The 22404-nt window shown below is 38.8% G+C and overlaps 1 protein-coding gene across 2 annotated transcripts in view; it reads right to left on the reverse strand.

Annotated features, from left to right (window-relative positions):
• KCNT2 (potassium sodium-activated channel subfamily T member 2) overlaps positions 1 to 22404 on the reverse strand; it is a 368862-nt gene that overhangs the window by 53519 nt on the left and 292939 nt on the right. For both annotated transcript variants that reach the window (XM_068538563.1, XM_068538562.1), the window contains exon 21: positions 13645 to 13756. In XM_068538563.1, the coding sequence (XP_068394664.1) occupies positions 13645 to 13756 (112 nt within the window). The remainder of the gene's footprint in view (positions 1 to 13644; positions 13757 to 22404) is intronic.

Here is a 22404-nt window from a genome sequence, read left to right on the forward strand (position 1 = left end):
TTGCTGCCAACTTCCATTTAATAAGAAATACAAGACACAGCTGAGCAAATAAAAAAATCACCCCTCGCTCTCAGAGGCAATGGGAGAAAGCCCCTGCTTCTAATGTAGCAAATTTGGGAGATCTCAAGGGAGGGGACGTCTCTGGGTCCCCCTTTTTAAGAATGGAGGGGAGGGAGTATTGCTGAAGGAAGGGGTCTTGGAGAGGACGGGGGCCACTGCTGCTGCTTGCTGTCGTGATGGTACTAGAGAGACTTGACCCCTGGGCTCCCCCTGAACAGACAGATGAGGCTGGCGCTCAGCATCGACCCTTTCAGGGAGCGAGAGGAGTTATTCCACCACATCTAGGCCCATCCAGACTATAAGGACATCCTCACTTGAGATGTAGAGAGAAGGAGGGATACGCAAGCGGTGCCCCCTTGGTGTCCGTGTCCATTACATCACAACGCAGTCTCTGATTTATTAGCCTTGGTGTCAAAAATGCTTCATCTGAACCGTCTCGGTGGTTAGGAGATGCCTGGAATGAGCTGTCTTCTTGCAGGGATAGGCAGGCTTTCCTGTGAGTTGGGGGGGCACATCTGGTTCTTAAGGTGTACTGCCAAAACCATAGATCTTCAGCCCAAGTTAAAGCAAGTAGCCAGAATAAAGTGCCGAGACCCTGAGAATCGGAAGTCCAGCATCTGTCACGAGGTCAGGTGGGAAACAGCAAGTCTGCTGGGCTCTGCACACGGCTCATTCAGGGTCTTCTCTCCCAGAACTTGGCGACCGATCTCTGTTATCTGACTGGGATCTTCTAAGCCAAGGACCATCATCTCTGTTCATTGTTCACTCCTCTAGCTAACAAGGGGCATGGGACACATGGCAAAACACGATTTTATGCTTTTGCATGTTTTCTCATCCCTTAAAATTTTTAAATCAAGTTTTGTTCTTTTTTTTTTTTCTTTGATGCAGACTTAGCTGCAGTAGAACTAGATAGGGAATTAACTTGTTCATGGTTAGACTCAGAGAGTCATGGTGGTTGGGTGGTGGTGATGGAGAGGCACAGGATAGTGTTCCCAAGGTGATCATACGTGGGGCTGGGGTGGGTGGGAGGCAGGGAGCGTGCAGTGGCTGCAGAGACGGAGATCCGAGGAGCTGGACACACTGAGCACGTTCCAGCTGTAGAGGAAGATGTGGTCTCAAATACCGTTCAAAACTCAAGTCGGAGGAAGACTGAGAAAAACCATAATTTAGTGATTAGAACATGGTTCCAACTCTGGCCTCTCCTCTGCTCTCTCAGTGTGTAACCGTCTAGTCTTTGGCTTTAAATATCTCATCTTAGGCTTTCTAAACCCATACAGTAGCGTTCACATCGTTCCCAAAGTTCAGTTACAACTATCAGCCTGAATATCTTTCTGTAAACTTAATCTCATGCTTTACTAAAATGAATTTCTCATCATGCTGAATAATCGCCTAACTAATTAATCAAAGGTACTGACTAGTCAATCAGAGAATCTCTGACCACCATCTCCGCATCCTTCTCCCCAGTCCATCCATTAGATTTCCAAACTCCAGCAGCATTTATCCTTAGAATTATCTTAGAATTATTCCCTCTTTGCATCCTACTGCTACAGTAGTACTTGCTGGGGCTTAAACCGACTATTAATTTGCCAGCCTCTAGTCTTTTGTAACTCCCAGTCATCCAACACGGTGCTGCCAATTCATATACAAACAATTGCAATAATGTAAATTTTTGTTCATAAATCTAAAATCAGTTTACTCTAAGGTTCAGACTTTCTTGCGGAATACATGCCTGGGGAACTCAAAGGCAAGATTTCTGTGAAAAAGCAACATATCTTCATGAAAAGAGTTTGTCCTAAGAATTTCCTGACAAAAACTTGAGTCTATGGTAAGCTCAGTGGATCACAGGCAGGGTGGTCTTTGGCATATAGCGGTTTCTTTCACTCATATTATCCCTGCTCAATGATTTACTGACGGAGAAGATACATTTCCTAAATCCAGTGGGTTGTTCTCTAATTTTAATAAAGGCTTAACCAATATTTCAAATGTTCTCTTTCATTATATACCTACATTTACATAGATGCTTCAGTTAAATTACATTACGCAGCACATTTAATTAAAAAAATTTTTGGTTCAGTTACATTTTCCAGTTCATACACTGTATTTTCCAAATACAGAAATATTCTTTTACCTTCAGGGCTTACACTGAAGGAAAGGTACTCTCTTCCTTTTTCCACACATCTGAATCCTATTGATAAGTATCATTTTATAAATCATTTATTATTAAAGGTTCCAGTCAAACACTAACTCATTCATTCATTTACTAAATTAGTCAGTTAACAAATAACAAATACGTGTTGACAAGTCTACTCTACATAGGGCATTATCCTTAGTGCTAGGCATACAGAATTCCTGTATAGAACTCATAAATTCTGTTAATATAGAATTATTATGCATTGAATATGGACCAGGCACTAGTAAACAAATATGGATACTTTCCTTGCCTACAAGAACTCACAAACTGCGAGTGATACCAATAACAAATAGGGAAACCCCAGAAAACCGGGGTGAGAATATGCAACAAAGCAGGGGCAGATGCTTGGGTAGCACGTAGGAAGGGCGTCTACCTAAGTCTTCTGGTGGAAAAGTCGAGAGACGGAATTAGAAGTGATGTCTAAGTGGAGACTCAAATATGAGTAGAAACTAGCCAGTAAATTTGGGAAGGGCAGGTGTTAAGCAGAAAGTTATAAGCAAAAGGTTCAGCATATGCTAGAAGCTGGAAAGGAATAAAGCGTAGAAGACTTGAGGAACTATAAGCAATTCTGTTTGAATACAGCACTGAGTGTGAGTGTACGGGCTGGATGAAGAGGTCAGAAGTGAGACTGGAATGGGAGCCAGGAATTAGATGTTAAAGTTCCAGGACACTTGAGAGGAAAAAGGATGTTATCAAGAATTACACTGAAAAACAAGGGTGTAAATTGGGACAGTCCCAGGAAAAACAGGACATACAATGAACCCATTTTGAGATCATGTTAACAATTTTGAATTGTATCTTAAGTGTAATGAGAAAAAACATACATATTTTTTAAGAGGAGGAGTGATATGACCACATTTCTAGAATGGTCATTCTGATGACAATATGGAAAATGGACTGGAAATGGGGAGGTGGCATGGGGAGACCAAGCAAAACGAGGGTGTTAAGGCAGCAATTCTAGTGAGAAATGAAGGTTTACAGAAACATCTTTTTCAAATGTATTTATACATCAGACATTAAACTTGAGGGGAGTTTTGACTGAATTGGGTAGTAGAGAGAAGATGAGGATGATACCCGAATTTCTGGATAACTGGGTGGATAAGGGTGCCCTTCTGTAAAAAAAGGAACTGTGGAAGAAGAGAAGACTATAAGTTAATTTGGACTTGAGTTTCAAGGTTAGTAGAAAAGTCCAATTGCTAAAAATATGGATCCAACAGACAGTATAACACACAGTGGTTTGGAGCTTGGATTCTACAGACACACAAGGTGACCAGTCAAGTATTGCCACTTCTGGTTGGACGATCTTGTACAAGTTACTTAAGCTCCTTGTTCCTCTGTTTCATCACCTGTGAAATGGGGTTCATATTGGTGATGACATTGCATTGTCATTATAATAAATAAACAAGATAAAACATCTAAAAGTATTACGTATAGTAAGCACTTACTGTCTTCTATTACTAGTAATTCTTCAAACACATCAAATGATGCATCACCTTGTGGACTTGATATTGCTTGCTTTCTTCCTGTACTGATACTTCCAAGTTTTGACTGGGCTGGTCTGGTGTTATCATTATAGCTCAAATATCACCTCCCCAAAGAGACCTTACTTTATCACCTTATTTAAAGTAGGCGTTCCCCAGTTACTTCTGAATATAACCCTGTTATGACTTTCAGAGCTCTTCTGAAATCTATAATTCCTTGTTTATTTTTTTATTAGTTAACTGTTGGTCTGAGGTAGCTCAGTGAGTCCCAGGACAATGCCTAACACCATGCCTGGCACACAGTCAATGAAATTTTATTGAACAAATGAATAAATACTTTCCACTTATAGTAGTTGCCTACATCTAGTGAAAATTTGTTGCATAAAGTTTATAACATTTATATTAAGAGGGAGGAAGGAAACACTCTGAGGTTTACTCAATACCCCTTCTTCTCACTTTGGTTCTTTAGGTTTGAAGATGGAAAAACTGCAGTGTTTGTGTTATATAAAGTTCTCTGACTTTAGTATTTCTTTTGACTATTGTGTTTTATAAAATATAATAGTAAATATTTCTATGATTGCTTCTAGTATAAATATATAATACCCTTTGTTCAGACATATCATATTTGCTTCCTTAGTAGAATTCTAGATTCAATTGAAGTTTCAATGATGATTTTGTGTTTTCCTAACAACCACTTATCTAAAATTACCTAAAAGAAATCTGAGAAATCCAAATCAGTATTAAAAGATCCCAGACACTTTAATACCCTTGGTCTTACCTATTTCTTTCATTTGGTTTGTTATCATGAACATATGCTTTTGTTGGAAGAAGGAATTTGTTTCTGGCAGAAATTGTGTTTTCTTTAAACTGTGTCCATCCAGTACCATATGGAATAGATGATAAAATTGTTGGACTTAGCAGAACGGTGTGGGAGGTGAAAAAAAATTCAAGAATTTTATTGGCATAAATTAATGGTTTCTATCTGTATTTTCTCAACGATTGGCTTTTCTCACCGTTCATCCTACTTGACCTTCTTTACACTGTTTGACATAACATCTTCTTTTTTTTCCCTCTTTTCCTCCCTCTTTCTCCCTGACCCTACGCTAGTTCACCAACAACCCTCAAATCCTATTTCCAAATTCTCAGGTCCTGGGCAAACTAACTCTGACTTTCCTCTCACAAAACTGCTTGCCCAGGGAGTGGCCTCTTGAATGCAAATACAGAAAATCCTTATATTAAAATACCAAAGCCTTCAATGAGTTGCTAGGGTTTTATGTATCCTGTTTACAGAGCCTTCCTCTGAATATACAGATTCCTCTTTCCTCGGAAAGAGACTTGTCTCTACAGAAGGTACCCCATCACAGGGGTTCTGCACAGCAGCTCTGAGATGTGCTGGCTCTTCCAGAACAGGTTTCCTATTAGAGCCTCTCACTGAAGTGTGTGCTTGGGAACTGGGGAGAGAGAGGACCCTGGGTCATCCATCGGTGGCTTTAAATCAATGACTCTCTTTCTCTTTCTTTCATTTCTCCTCTCTTTATATAGCAAACAGAAAGAGGAGGCGAGTCAAGAAATAAAGAGCATTTCTCTCTGCATGGTCACTTTTCTTCTTACTGGAAAGAGCAGGTTCCCACTACACCCATGCACACACGCACGTACACAAACACACACACACGCACACACACACACACAACTGTTCCATTCTAAGTGGCAGCTTAGAGGGGGTGCATTTGATGGACACTCAAGGAGTCCACCTTGTTTATGAGGACTCAAGGCTAACTCAGACCCACGTCCCATAAAACCCTTGAGTCAACCCAAGGCAAGTTCATGCTGAAGGAGTTTGGGGTGTGGGGGACCCTCTTCCTTATCTTAGAGAGGAATGTAGGGTCTTCTAAGCAATGTTATTATCCTCCTACACTAAAATACAAGTGCTCCTTGCCTTGTAAATAGGGTGATTATGTAGTTAATCATCCAAATCAGGACATCTTGACAGGAGCTCCTAGTAATTATACTGAGACAATAGCCATACACTAGGAGTGATGGGCAAAACTGGACTTCAACCATGCCACTTATAAGTTAGAAATATGTGCTTTACAAACAATACACACAAATGGCTTCCTGCACCCTGTTCTCCCGTGAAGGCCCTGATGCTCTTGAGAATTGAGAAATTTGGAAAAGTGGAAGCTTCTGAAAGACAAGTGGGTTCAGAAATAAAGAAAGAAAGGATGTTGAAGGATTAAACATGTGAATTTTGGTGGGGGGCATAAACATTCAGCCTGTGACAACTTTGAACCTATTGTGTGAAATCATAATACTATGCACACTCTTTTTTTTCTCTTTTTTTTTTGGCTGCGCTGTGCAGCTTGCAGGATCTTACTTCCTGGACCAGGTATCGAACCCAGGCCCCAGCAGTGAAAGCGCAGAGTCCTAACCAGTGGACTTCGCCATGCACATTCTTAATAGATACATTTGTACATTAAAATAGTTATCCATATAAATTACATATCATCACTCCTCTAGAGTAGATCAGGCAGTGCTTTACTACATTTAAAAGCAATAGAAACCAATTAGTGTTCTCAAATTCTTCCTGGACCAATATGGGGGAAGGTAAATATTTTCTTAAAAATTGGATAAGAAATTTTCCTAATGAATCCGGAAGATAGCACCAAACTCTCCCTCAGCCATTATAGCACTTAGATTATGAATAAAAAGTAGTCCAACTTGTTTGGACAGAAAAAAAAGAATACGGCAATGTGTTTTTGTTTGTTCCGATATATCTGTCTCCCATCAAATCACAAATTCTATGGTTTTATTCAAATTCATAACTTCTAGCATTGAGGAAGGCATATGGCTCATAGTAGGTGCTCAGAGAATATTTAGTGGCTTGAATTTAAATTGAGAATATGTAAAATTTTGCCTTCTGGCTTCAAGACCGTGAATATGTTAAAAAGTAAATGATATTCTTGCCTATTTCTCCCAGAATATATCTCCAATGTGTATTATTTTGCTCTACCATTGACTACCTAGCAATATATGATTTATAGACATGACTGTTTATATTCTGACACTCATTCTCTAACGCCAACAGGGTGTCCTACAATTCAATTCTGACGCTCGCTACTCAGAGTTGGCTCAGACCCCACAGGTTATGGGGCTCAGTCCCGCAAGACTGCTCTCATTTCAGCCACCATCTCCAAGTCCTTGGTGTCTCCAAACCAACAGCACTTCTTCTCCATCCAGCTACAAATCTGGGGCTCCCCGTAACAACCTCAGTTTCAATAATTCTCCAGAATGCTCACAGAACGTGTGAAAGTGCTATACTTAATGATTATCGTCTTAATATAAAGAATGCAAATGAACAACAGATGAAAAGGCACACAGGGCAAGTCTGGGAGGGTCCTGAGCACAGGAGCTTCTGTCTCCATGGAGTCTGAGGGCACCACCCTCCTGGTACATCAATATGTTCACCAATCAGGAAGCTCTCAAGCCTCATTCTTCAGAGTTTTATCAAAGTTTCATGATGTAGGCATGATGAATTAACTCATTAGCCACATGATTAAACCCAATCTCCAGCCCCTTTCCCCTCCCTGGAAGCAGGGAGGTGAGGAGGTACTGAAAGTTTCAATCTTCTAATCATGTCATTGCTTTTCTGGAAACTAGCCTTCATCCTGAAGCTGTCTAGGGGCCCCTCCATGAGTTGCCTTGTTAACATAAAATCAGGCATGGTTGAAAGGTATGAATAACAGAAGACACTCCTATCACTTAGGAAATTCCAAGAGTTTTTGAAGCTCTGTGTCAGGAACTACGGACAGAGACCAAATATTATTATTTTTTTATTATACCATATTATTCATCTCACTTTTTCATTACCTTGCTTCTTACATCATTGTGTAATTACCACATGATTGCTAAAGTGTAATTATGATCATCACAGGAGAAGGTTCAAAAGCAATTTTGAAAAAGCAGTCTTGAAGCAAATTGCACCATAAGCATGAATAAAATGCATTTTCATGAAATGCATCAAAATAAGAGAAATGAAATAAGTCTTTAGAGGGAGATGAGACAAAAAATTTCTCTTGTTTTTCTATTGTTGTTTTCCTCTCTTCGGGTTCCTTGTTACCCGTCACATTTCCCATCTCTGCTTAGCTCTCATACTGTGTTTCTGATGCCCACTACATCAGATTTTTAGGAGGCGTGTCAATGACCCAATGATCAATGACTGAACATGGGAAGTACAGTTGGTCCTCTGTATCTGCAGGTTCCACACCTGCCAATTCCACCAACCACAGACTGAAAATACTGGGGAAAAAAAAATTCCAGAAAGTTCCCAAAAGCAAAACTTGAATTTGCCACCTACTGGCAACTATGTACATAGAACTTACATTGTATTAGGTATTATAAGTAATCTAGAGATGATTGAAAGTACACAGCAGGATGTGCGTAAGTGATACGCAGATACTACACCTTTTTATATAAGGGACTTGAGCATCCTCAGATTTTGGTCCCTGCTGGCGGGGGGGGGGGGGGTTAGAAGGGAGGGGTCCTGAAACCAATCCCCCATGGATACCGAGGGACGACTCTATTTTTGAGTAAACAGTAGTAGTAAGGTAATGTCAATATCCAGGACAAGAAAGATAATGTAATAGAAAATAAAACAACGCAGCAACAATGAAAGAATGATCAGATGAAAAAAATACAAACTAAAGCATGATGGTCTGGTCCATTAGGAAGTTATCATTGTGGATATTCTTCAGTGAGTTGTCGCTTCCAGAGAAACCCTGAAGAGTATTCCTTCTATTACCAATGGCAACGACATATCTACTAGAATGCAAGGTCTACCAGGAAAACATCAGCAACCAGGCTCAATGAAGGCTAGCCTTCCATACTCATTCTTGCAAATCCTATCACTTCTTAAATTTGAATGACAACCACTTCATGACAAAAAAAAGTGTCTTAAGCAGCCAAGCTGGTGTCTGTTTCAAATTCAAAACCTTGATTGTGTTTCTAAAGGTGAAGGCCCCATCCGTGAAGGTGCAGGTGCATCTAATTATAGGTAGAATAAAATGATATTCATAATGACGTTCACAAGAATAAAAATCCACCTCTTCCTCTGCCAATAGTAACTCTAGAAAATATTATTGGGAATGTATTTGAATATTGGAAACAAAGATCAGTTTCCTAATACTATAAATACCTCCCTGTGCTTAGAATACAAATATAGGAAGATAATTACTTTAAACAGTAAGCTAGCTGTATACGTATAAGTGATAAGAAGTACTGGTTAGAAATGAACAGTTACCATTATCACTGATGGCACGTGTGTGAGATTGCCAGGGCTGCCATAAGGAAGTATCACAAACTGAGTGGCTTGAACAACAGAAATTTATTGCCTCTCTGTTCTGGATGCTCAAAGTCTGAAATCAAGGTGTTGGCAGGTTTGGTTCCTTCTGAGGACTGTAAGCGAAGGGTCTCTTCCAGGCCTCTCTCCTTGGCTTGTGGATGGCTGTCTTCCCTTTAAATGTGTCTGTCTCTGTGTCCAACTTTACCCTTTTTATAAGGATGCCAGTCATTTTGGATTAGGGTCCACCACAATGGCCTTCTTTAACTGCTTATCTCTGTAAAAACCCTATCTTCAAATAATGTCACCTTCTGAGGTAGTGGAGGTTAGGACCCCAACACATGTTTTTTGGTGGGGGGAGGGACATAATTCAACCCATAATAGCACAACAGTCTAAAACGTTTCTATGTGACGATCTTATTTCAATGGATAAAAATGATAATAAGTGAATTAAAAAAGGATTTTCCATGGTTTTATAGCATTCAAACCATTGGTTTCAATTCCACTTCCCCTAACTCCTCTGTTCCTAATAATTAGGTAATGTATTGATTTTTTGTATTCTTCTTGGGAAATATCTAGAAGATGCAAGGGTCAATATAAATCTTAAAAAAATGAATTTCCCTGATGCCAAAAAAGAAAGAAAACTCCCCTCTCCCACTTCTTTTTCCTAGAGAGTTTCCTTAAAAAAAACTTGGAATTGTAAATCCTTTCCATGTCTCTTTGAGATGGATACAAAGCCTGAATAACCTCTAGCTAGCTTTGTATCCCGGGAATGCCTTTCTTGCGGGGGGGGGGGGGGGGGGGGGGGGGGGGCCTTGGAACTATCTTTTTGAAATGTGAACGTAATGTATCCTGTCTCTCTCTTTGGGAGCTTAGCCTAGGTGCCTGGCTCCAAGTTGTAACTTTTTGCTTGCTGCAAAGTTAGAAGACATTTTATTTTTCCTTTGGATCAAGACAGTTAACATCTATGTAAATGACTGTATCTGCCTGGCTATATAAAAGGATAAGATGTCTTTCTGTCTTTGCAATGTCTTTAGTGGATTGCTGAGATGCATATCACAGTCTGGTTTAATGCTTATTTAAACAAAACTTTTCTACATTTCCGAAGAGGACTTCTAGGTTGGATGAAGATTTTATTTTTAATTAATTCCCCCAAAGAGATCAAAATCTCATTTTGTTCTTCTTTTTCCCTCATGCAGTAGACACACAATAATATAGACACACACATTTACCAATATGAAAATATCTTCCACAGTTATGACCTTACTACATCAACTGACCTGGAATAAAAGTGAATACACACAATAGAATATTTATTAGTGATGATGTCGACAACAGTAATTTATAATTATGATTTTAGAGCTATTTATTTGAGTACTGATTATATGCCAAAACTGGGCTAAATATTGTGACTAGATTGTGTGGTGTGATCTTTGCAATGACCCTATCATTTGGCTATTACCACTATTTTCCAGAGACAAATCCCAAGGCTACAAACGTGTCATAGATTTATCCAGGTTCCAATCCTACAAAGTAGTAGAGCCTGTCTTCTTCATCATGGGGTGAGCCTCCCTCACTTGTCATGGAGGAGACTGTACCACACCAGGCCAGCACGGGTTCCACTGGATTCCCATCCGTGGGTTTGCCTTTGGATGCTGAGTCATTCAGCTGAGATTCCCACCCTTTCCATGTTGTTAAAGCAGTGTGGCATAAGGGATGCTTTCTAAACATGAATGGCTTTAAGTTTCTCTTACTGCACTCACTCAATGAAACTGAGCAGGATCCTGCCTTTTTTTTTTCAGTCTCCTAGACCTTCCCTGAGTCCCAAAGGGCAGATTCACTTACTAATTAGGGGAGTGAGGGAATGCAGAAAGAAGCAATTGTGCTCCATTTATAGCTATTATAAAATACTGGCTATATTCCCCCTGTTATCCAATATATCCTTAGAGCTTATTTTATACCTATAGTTTCTCTCTCTTAATCCCCTACCCCTATATAGCCCCTCCCTCCTTCCCTCTCCCCACTGGCAACCACTAGCTTGTTCTCTATATCTGTGAGTCTCCTTCTTTTTTTTGTTATATTCACTAGTTTGTATAACCTTTAAAAATTGTGAATCACTGTATTGTATATCAAGTATACTTCAATAAAGAAAGGAAAAGAAAAGAAAAAAGGCAAGGAAAGAAAAGAAAAGAATGGTACAGCAATGGAGCCTGGTTCTGGTTCCTCCTTGGTGGATGTACAAAACATTTACATACGTATCTCTGAGTTCTGTGGGAACTAAGGCTCCCACCCTGGTGGAGGATGGTAACTTCAGGCAGAGCATAAGCTCGTGGACCCAGACTGGTTGGAACGAGAAGGTTGATGACTGAGATTCCTGGAACACCACCTCCAACCAATCAGAGGAGGGAAACACACCCTGCAGCCCCCTCCCCCAATTTTGCCTATAAAATGTCTTCCCAAAAAACCATCAGAGAGTTCAGGTCTTTAGAGCACGTGTTGCCCTGTTCTCCTTGCTTGGCCCTTCAATAAACCTTTCTCTGCTCCAAACTCTGACTTTTCAGCGTATTTGGCCTCACCGTGTGTTGGGCACAACAGTTATTTAATCTGTCTTGAACTCTGTTTCCTCACCTGGAAGCAGTGCCTAACAACAATGTAACTACGCCTATAAAGGGGCAGTGGCAAGGCTCTACCAACACAATGTATGTGACCAGCGTTGAAGATGGAAATCAACAGACAAGAATACAGAAGTGACCTCACTCAACAGTACGTCACCCAGGAATCAGGACAGTGCCCGACGTAACAGGTAATCAAAATGAAATGAAGTGAAAGAAAAAAACTAACCAAAAAAAAAAAAAATGTAAGCCATCCTTATCTCTATTTTATAAATATTATTACAAACAACAAAGATGGCATAGGTAACAGGTAATCAACAGGTAACAGGTAATCAAAATAAAATGAAGTGAAAGAAAGAAACTAACCAAAAAAAAAATGTAAGCCATCCTTATCTCTATTTTATAAATATTATTACAAACAACAAAGATGGCATAGGTAACAGGTAATCAACAGGTAACAGGTAATCAAAATAAAATGAAGTGAAAGAAAGAAACTAACCAAAAAAAAAAAAAAATGTAAGCCATCCTTATCTCTATTTTATAAATATTATTACAAACAACAAAGATGGCATAGGTAACAGGTAATCAACAGGTAACAGGTAAGCAAAATAAAATGAAGTGAAAGAAAGAAACTAACCAAAAAAAAATGTAAGCCATCCTTATCTCTATTTTATAAATATTATTACAAACAATAAAGATGGCATAGATTTAACACATTTTCACACGTATAAGATTGGATCTTATTTTTTTCTCTTACATCGAATTCTCCCAGTACACTAGTATCAAGTACACCTGGAATGCAAAATCCATTTATCCCCGCACTCAGCCTGGATACTGAGAACGAAAACCACACCTTTCTGTCCCCATAACATGACTTTGCAATAACGCCACTGTCTTCCTTAGCGTTTTTCTCTCTTCCCAGTCCTAATAAGTCCCCACTTGAAAAGAGCCTCATTAAATACAATTCCCAATTCTTGATAAACTTTGACCTTCTTTTCCCCACTCCAAGACATTGACAAAGCTCTCTTGAGTCTTAATTAGCTCTATTTGATTGCAGGCATTTTTTAGATTTGTGTGGAGAAAATTCATCTTTGGCTGTTATAAAACCACTCTTATTTCTTAGGTGGACTTGAGTCTTTGACGTGTCCAGGCCAACTTTTTTTGGATCCCAGGTATATGTTTTTATTCATGGATGGCTCACTTGGGGTACAAATTTTGGAGACCTTTTATATAAAGTTGTGAAGAGAGGTGTTGGCTAGGAAGGCAAGGAACAAGGAGTTTTAAGCAAAGGCAGATGTTCTGTTATCCTGAAGATTCCAAGGGCATTTATGACAGCAGTCATGCATCTTAACAGGTGACAGGCAGGTGGATGGATGCTCATGGGATAGAAGAGCAAACAACTTTCAATTTTAATAAATATTTATAAACCAAAAAAAAAAAAAAAAGCTCTCTTGAGGTGACAGCCTCCCTTACGTAAGCAATAAACTTGGCTTTGTCTCAGATTGTGAGCTTGTGTCTCATATTATCTCCTTTGGGAACTGACTTTCAACAAAGCTTACAAGTTTTCTAGGACTTTAAGGATTTATGAAAACTGCAAATTCCTATATAAATATAGATGTCTTGACATAGCGCTCGTGATATTATCAATAATGGACATTATAAGTGAGTATATATATTCCTGTTGCGTTTAATTCTTTCATATATCATGCTTTCAATTTATGATTAATGATGATGGAACGAGATACCTCCATCATGTTCACTTGTGATATAAATGGTTCAAATCCATCAATCCATACTTCTAAAAAATTATAAATTAAGATTTTAGCCCCCAGATAGGAATTCAAAACAGCATTTTTATTTTTACTATTTCATGGCATTCCTTTCTACATGTAGAAATTTTAGAGTTAGTCTTTCAACCCAAAAGGTTAAATTAAATGCAACTTACTTCATGATGTGAATTCTTACCTTTTCCAGCTTTGAAAGAGCAAGGGAGTAACAGTCTTTGGCTCTGAATTGCATGAATCTCATGTTGGCTGGGTGGGTGAGCTCTGTGATAATACTGAGACTGGAAAACAACCTGCATTTCAAAGAAACATTTGCATTACGCTAACAATCCAATATGGTATTTTTTATAACAACATATTTATGAGTGAGTGATACCTAGCTGTAGGCATAAAACTACACGCAATTATAAGAGCAGGCCATGCCACATCAACTGTTCTGTGCAATGCAAGAAAAATGAAACCCTCTTTCCCAAACAGTATTTTAACCAACATTTTAGCACCATAAGAAAAATAAATTCAGGAATTTGGCTTTTATTAGGCATTTTCTCGCCACAAATTCATAAAGCTGATTGAAGAAGTTACCTCATGGATAATATTGAAATAGAAATTTGTAAGATGAATATCCGGATTGGCAAAAATTTCCCATGATGAGCTTATTGTCCATAATTGAGTTCTTTGATCTTCTATGGTTCCCTGTTCTCATAGTATGTGCTTTTAAATGCCAAATCCTGCTACAATGAACTTCTGAGAAGAGCAACTATTTTAACTGAAATAACAACTCATTGTAATGAATTGAGGTCACGGCTCAATTGACGGCGTTGTTCTAGAAGGATCCTGAGACTTCCCACTTGCCCACAGTTTTGCATTACCGTTCTTTCCATTTACCTCCTCTCCCTCAAAAACACACACGTGTGCACACGCACACACACCCATGCACACGCATGATTTCTCCCCCCCCCCCAGAAAAACCGGGCAAAATAAAACCACAGCAAACACCTTCTTATTGTCGCTGTGCTTGGTGATCTGATCTCTAGCTGGTGTCTGTGGTCACTGGTAGCTCTCCTGGCTCAAATATTTTGAGATTCTCTGTGGCAGTCACGTCATGTGATAATCAGCTTTGCTCTCCACACAATATGTCTTCAAACCCAGTTATGGCCACTTCAAATTCCTACCAGTAGCTGATCCCATGCCTTGAACTCAGGCACTAGAACTGACTGAAATATGCCGGCCAGAAACATCTGGTTCGTGGCTCAGAAACAAATCAGCGTCTCCAGCTGATCTCGCACTATCTGCGGGGTCCAGGAGTGAAGGCACTGTTACTCCATCTGCCTGAGCGCTTGGCTTGGCGTCTTACAGGGGAAGCTAGGAGCCCTGACTCTGAACTCCAGAATGACGGATGTGATCACCCCTTTCCTCGGCTCTAACTCCCTAAAGCTGATGGATGGTTTGCTAGACCCTCTCCCTCCTCCCAGGGAGTGAGGGCCTGCCTGCAGGCTTGCTGGGCATTCCCGGAGGGGCCCTCAGGTCAGTTTCCAGGGGGCTTAGTCACCCTATCAGTTAAGACCTAAAAAATGCTTAAAAATGCTATATTTCAGAGTTATCTGTGAAAACTGTATGTGCCCTCTTGGTTACATTGCTGGACGGGTATCGAGACTTAACCTAATCAAAGCCTTTGAAAACTACGGTAATCATCAGGTGTTTCATGAGATCCACTCTTCGGAGGAACAAATATAGCCACACGGCCTCATCTCCATTTTGAGAGCAAATATTATTGTACTTTAAGTACAACGGGTAACTTGTAATAAGTTGGATTGAAATAATATCAGCAAAAGAACAATCAGAACATAATTTCTTTTGTTGACTTTTAATGTTAAAAGTATAATTTTATTTGTGCAGTTCATCACGGTTTACAATAGTTCTGTTACCTTGAGTTGATTAAGGAAACACTAAACCTCAGATTCTGTACAGGAGAGGTGGTATGAAACTGAGAGATACAGTTTGTGAAAGACTTAGCATAACAGGTCCTGATACATAACAGGTCCTGTTCCTTAGTTGTGGTGGTATTACTATTTTCTTAACTTTTTTCTTTTTTCTCCTGTTGCTATTTCTGCTTGAAATGTAGTTTCCTCCCTCCTTACTTTCCTCCTCCACCTCTATATTTGGAATCTCAACAATTATTTAAAGTTCTTATCAAATCTCATTGCGATGAAGCTGTACCATTGCTAAAAGTCAGAATCCACAGTGGCTCCTGGTATTTGGTTAATTTGTAATACTGCTTATTACACTGCATTTTGCATTAAACTCTGGTTGGTTTCATCCACACCTCAGCCCTCCTACTAAAGCACAGCAGCCAGAAAGGCAAAGTTTCCCTCCTAGTGTCCTAGTAGTACCCATTATATTCCTCTAATTGATAATTCTTTGTTACAATAAACACATCTCGCAGTTCTGATTTGTGTATTTTGGGTTTAGTGGATTAAATCTTGATGAAGAAGGTGTGTGATTTAACTAGATTAGTTTATGGAGAAACACCATATAATCTGTATTCCTCAGGACTTTCTTTTAGAAGCTCTATTCTCGCTCAAAAGTCCCCAGTGGTAGCACGTTTGATTAAAAGTTCATTTTCTCAGAAACTTTTGAAAAATTAGAAGAGTGGCCTGATAGAAAAAAATATCAATTGACTTTTGGGCTGGTGCAACTTCATCTGGTAAGCCTAAGAAATGACAAATCTCGTACCATCTGGAAGTTTCAAACGTATTCACTTAAGAAATATCTTAAAAGAACAATGTCTCAAAAGATATTTACCATGATACGGTGTGTCAATCGGCTGTCACAACAGAAACTAAAATGAATAAATAAGAGTAGCAACATGGACCAATAAAGATAAAGCATGTAGTCTCATTTAGAGAATAAATGCCATATTCATGATCTGAGCTTCTAAAAAGGAAAATTAACTGACCTGAGGTTTTTCTCTTTGTCTTTTCACTTTTTTTTTCTTTTTTTATCTTTTGGAAGGTTAAAGTAAGGTCCAAAACCCGATAATATCTAAAATTGACAGAGCATTATTCTTAGAGCTGCACCCCCTGTTCTCTGGGAGGAGGTGGGGACATACGGCTCACTCCTGACTCTGCCTTTCCAGTATCTCTGGGTGTGTGCTGGTCTGAGCCAGGCCATGAAGTGAGCCCAGCCCTACAGGGCAGGCCCAGTGGTTGTCTAGCAGGGCTCCTGACCACGTTTCTCCACTACCGCCAGGCACCAACGCTACACAGTTCTGCCTAACATGGGATCCCCAACTGCCTGACTTCTTTGGGTCTCGACAGTTTCCAACTTGTTTAGGAAATCGAGAGAGTCACTTACTATTTCTTCGAATTCCAAAAACTACTCTATGATTTACTTACAATTATTAGCTTACAGTCGAAGAAACTGAGGCCAAGAAAAACCAAATAAAACGTTCAAGGTAACATTCTAGTAGGTGGCAGAGCCTGGGTAACACACAAACAGTCCGGGTCTAGAACACGAAACTGCCCCCCTCCCTATTTTAATAAATAGGTAGGTAGGAAAGGAAACTCAAATGACCCAAATAAAATAGTAAGTTATTAAGAATATCTAGCAACATGTTGGAGTTTCAGATATTACAAGTCAACTCCATTTTAAACTTTTGTAATCTCTACTTCTGTATCTACCCGGAAATAGTAGCTGTTAGATCATAACTTCATTATTGTTGTTTCAATTTACTGAGGACACTATTTAGTATCTAATTTAGCAAATAAATATCAAGTGTTTGCTGTTGGAGAGCTCTGGTCTCCAGGAGATAAAAAAGAAGTAGAACGTGAAATTCCTGCCTTTAGATTAGACTCTTATGATCTAATACAGGAAACTGCAAAAAATTCATAAATTATAAGGATGTACATATTTTTCTAAGGATGATAAATGTGGCTGACTGAAATCTGTGGTTCACAAATTAAATAGCTTTAAGATGCTAGTGAATGGATAGCTTGTGAGGAACATCTTGGAAGGTACTGAGATATATGGCCAGAGAAGGAATTTCTGAGGAAACAAAGAGTAATAAACAAATGCAAAATATGTCTCATCTTTTGGAAATTTTTATTTTCTTTGAGAAATATGGCTTTTATCTTTCACATATATTATTTTTCTAACTTTAGACAAATTTGTGACCACTTGAACTCCTTTGTTTATAATCCTTTTCTAACACATTACATCAAACAGAAATATATATATATATAGGTAGCCAGATGTATTTGAGGTCTTAGTAAGAGTCAGTAATAAAATGATTGCGTGATCTAGTCATTGTATTTAAGTGACTTCTAGAGTTGAAATTAGATAGGACAACAAAATTTATGTGATGTGCCATTTCTGTTCCATATAATTGAACCTACACCATTTATGTTAGTTTAAACTGAGAAACTGCACTAAGTCTGCCACCTAGTGAAAATCTAGAACTAAATAATACTTAAATAATGAAATATTTTATTGTAGTGCCCTTCGTATCTATAAAATATTACTTGTATTCAATTATAATACTTTATATTTGCAAATTTGGTTGTCTAATGCATTTAATTATATAGCTTTAAAATACTAATACTGTACATCTATTTCTGAGCCTTAATATGACCTAAATACATTTTGAATATATAACATTTTAGAATTAAATGACATCGTTTTAGAATTAAATGACATGAATATATAACATTTTAGAATTAAATGACATACCTTTTCCCTAGGTACTAGGATCATCATAAAGCAATATAGTAATTGAAAATAATGTAGTTTGTTCTATTTTAAATTGTTCTACAATTACTTCTCTAGTTAATTCTCTAGTTTAAGTTTTAAATGACTTGTTTAATACTTTCCTTGTACATTGGAGCAAAACTTGCTATCCCAAAATGTCTTTGGCAGTTGAAGTGGTTGTTTTTTATTCAAGACACATTCTGATGGGCCAATTTACTCGGTGATGTAAGTATAATTGTGTAAAATATCTATGGAATCGTCATCTGCTTGAATTAATTCATTTAATAAATAATTTTGACATGCCCAGGTATGTTAACCAACACAAAGATGAAAACCACACCATATACTCCATTTCAGAGACTGGGAGAACTCTGAGACTAGCTGCATGTATATATTAAAGCAAAACAAACATCAGAACATACAAATCTGAAAACTGTTTACAATATTTTAATAAAAATATTACTTAGTGAGCTAGTGTGTTACGCTATAAATTTTGATCTGTGGTGGCTGGGAATGATGTTTCTGAATAACAAAGGGTGTATATTATTATGAAAGGTATAGAAACACACTTAGATGCATGAGACCCCAGTTTTAGACTATGATTGAATATTGGCACTAAAAACAAACATGAACATATTTTTTCACAAATGTTTATAGAACGCTTTAGATCTGAGTCTGGGGTAGTAGTAATAAATGACAGTATAATAAATATCAGATATCTCCTGCATTTAAAATTTTAATCCATGTAAACCAAACAAAATATTAAAATTTTTGCACTGTATAAAAAATCACTCATGCATTGATATGTATTCGGTATCAATGTTTTGAATTACATCATTTCCCAAGTGCCTATGTGTGTTATTTCTTCAGTAAGACTATGACTATTTTGCCAAGCTAGAGAAGATATTCCTTTTTTATTTTTATTTTTAACTCGACATTTATGCTCTTATAGTCCTTGCAATTCAAAAGTCTTCTAACTGGTCGGTTTTCACCCACTCTCACTTTTCCCCAAACCATTCTTCACACTGTAGCTAAAATAATATTTTAAACTTTCCTATCTTTCAATGATTTCCTGTTATTCTTAAAATAAAGGGCAACTTACTAAAGTGTTCTTCAAAGCCATGAATAGTCTGGCTTCTGGTTTCCATCTCAGCCTCTGGCGTACCTTCCTCTGGCTCTGCTCCAAGTCCTTGGATGTTTAGTACCTAGAGCCTTGGTATTTGCTGCCCCCCTGTGGAATGCTTTGTTCATCTTTTAAGCCCACTTACTGCCTTTATCTTTTTAGTAAAAGACCAGTTCCTCAGGGAGAGGCATTCCTTCACCCACTGGACTCGATCACATATATTCTTCTATTTTCTTTCAGTAGTTGCCAAATTTATAATCCTCTAGCTAAGTCCTTAAATGACTTGCTTTATACTTTCCTTGGATAGTAGAGCAAAACTTCCTACCCCAGAATGTCTTGGGCATTTGAAGTGGTTGCTTTTCATTCAAGGCACATTTTGATGTGCCTATTTAAATTTAATTTAGATAATAATATTCCTTCATAAAAATGTGAAAACGTTCAATATATTCCAAATGTATCGAGCACCTTGTTAGGTAAACCTTTAGCAAGAGAAACTTAAATTTGAAAGTGAGGACCTGCTTTTCTTTAAATCTGGAAATCAGACAGGGGATCTTTGTGCTAGGAAGACTCACTTGAGTGTTTCTCTTAGAAATGTAAGGAAAGGTGCTTAGACAGGTAGGAGAGAAATTTTAACAGGATCTAACCTGAAAAAGACCTTATCTGCTAATGTCTTCTGTGCTCTGAAATGCTCTCTGGGGGAGGTGGTGGGCCAGCTGCGAAGGATTCACAGTCTCTTCTGAGCAAAGTAGTGGAGCCATTCCCTTACTTAGGGGGTCTGGAACCTCTGGGCTAGAGGTCATCCCAGAGGAAGTTTGCTGCTTTATGGGGCTACTAAGAACCCACAAAGGAAAACTCACCTTGCAAGAAAGAACACATCTGGGTAAGGACCCACTTAGGTCCTTCTGGAGAGACAGCTCATGCTGGCACAAAGCATGGCTGGAGGCTCCTCTTGGTCCAGCCATCCTAGCACACACTTCAGAGTGCTCACTAAATGAGTGTTAAAACTCTGGACACCATGCTCTAGGCTTTGGATGTTAAAGATGAATCACTTCCTGGGTAGGTTCTCTGGGGCCAAACCAGCAAATAGGTAATTGCCACACAATGTGGATGAAGACACATTAAACTGTGTTGTCAGCTTTCAATCACAAAACTATGTCACAGATGCAATTCCAGATGGAAAGGAATTCTCCCCATGTCCCCAAGGCTCCCCTAACTCCTCCTCCCCTCTCCACCTCCCACACACATAAACACTGCCAGTGAATTAAGGAGCTTCTCCTGTTTGCCTGTGGTCTTTTGGGACTAACTTTGAAGGTCCTTGGACAATCCGGGGAGAAAAGAGCCCTGTGGAGTAAAGCTGTGTGTCCTAGTAAGCTGGGCAGGTAGGGGCTCAAGCGATCAATTTGAGCTTCTGAATAACAAATTTAACCTTATTCCAGACTGGTCATACCAGTTACATCAATAGGTTGTGAACTAGAGCACTCTTAACTTTCTTCTCATAATTGAATTCCATCTCATTCTTGTCTCCTGGGCTCTAATATAAGCACAGATTGAAGACTTTTCTAACATACTCCTTCACAGTTTTAGAAGCAAAAAATGTAAAAGTCAAAAAACCCCACATCCAAACAGAATGTCAAAATAATCAAGTTAAAATGGCATGGCCCAAACAGCTAAACAGTCAGAAATTTTAGCATAAAATATAGCATCACCCCATATAAAGTAACAGTATACAGTACTCTTTATTTGCCTAGTACCATCCAGATACCACAGAGATCACAAGATTTGATTGTCTCCTAGAAATAAATAAGCCAAAGAAAATATTGCATCTAAATTCTTGTCCAAATTTTCTAACTAATAAAGTAACCATGATGTCTGCTTACACATTTTCATGATCACGATATTTTAGAAACTGCAACTTGAGGACACTGCCGATTATTATCTGCCTATTATGTGCCAGGCACTGCTGAGTGCTTTTCAGAAATCATCTTACTTAGTCCTTTCAACAACCTTGCTTGGCAGGATGATGCAATAGTGTGGGCACATTCAGGCTGCCTAGATTAAAATGAACTTGATGTTAGACTTTGGGACTCTTCTGATTTAAATCCCAAGCGCCATCAATACCAGCTGCATGACTCTTAAGATAGTTCAAACTTTACGTTAAAGTGCTTCAGCATAAACAGTGTGATAGGTTCAAGGTTTGGTTTAAGAGAAACTCCAGGTGCAGCTAAGCATTCTATTTCACCACCCAGGGTGGCACAGTTTGTTTTTTTAATCAGAGTACACATCCCAGAATTGAAATGGCTTCTGTTAGCCATACTTCTATCAACACCCCAGCCCTACTAGTTAACCAATAAGAAATTGGCTCTCATTTGAGGAAATGAATGATGGTCATAAAGATGCAAGGATTGGCTGAGATCTTTTAGACATACTATTGTTGAAATATTTTCTAGGCCCAAGATGGAGTGGCTCCTGCCCTGGGTGCCACATCAGCAAACCAAAACCTAAACTTTCCTGTTCCTGTAAATGTCCCACTTGACCAGAAATAGATTATAGTCAGTCAGCCAACCCCCAAATGCCAAGCCAACTCTGGGCTCCGTACTTATTTCCTTGATCCTTATTCATTTTCTATTTTTTTCTCTTCCTTGTTTCTTATTCTTTAAGCTATAAAAACTTTCTGCCTCTCACCCCAGTTTGGAGTTCTCTGGACCCTTGGGAATGGAGACTGTCCACTTCATGAAGTGTTAAAGTTTGTTTGTATTACCTAAATCGTGTTCTTTAATCATGTGTAACACTATTCACTCTTGCATACTCGATGTGTAAGAATCTAGTTCCCTTGGAGATGGGGCCCTAGGCTTTTATCCTAAATAAATAGTCTGCTATCCACCCACTGTCACTGGACTTCTGGGTGCCTGATGCTTACTTATAAGAGTAACTGGATCCTCTCTCTGCAGTGCTGTCATCTGCCTCTAGGAAATTTCATGCAAGCTGGTGGGTAGAAAATCTGAAAGGACAGAAAACTGGGAGTAGGAGGAAGACAGAAAAGGAAAACAGAGTTGAGATCTGTGTCAGCCCATT

This window comes from Eschrichtius robustus, chromosome 3 (assembly GCF_028021215.1).
Source record: "Eschrichtius robustus isolate mEscRob2 chromosome 3, mEscRob2.pri, whole genome shotgun sequence".
Taxonomy (NCBI): domain Eukaryota; kingdom Metazoa; phylum Chordata; class Mammalia; order Artiodactyla; family Eschrichtiidae; genus Eschrichtius; species Eschrichtius robustus.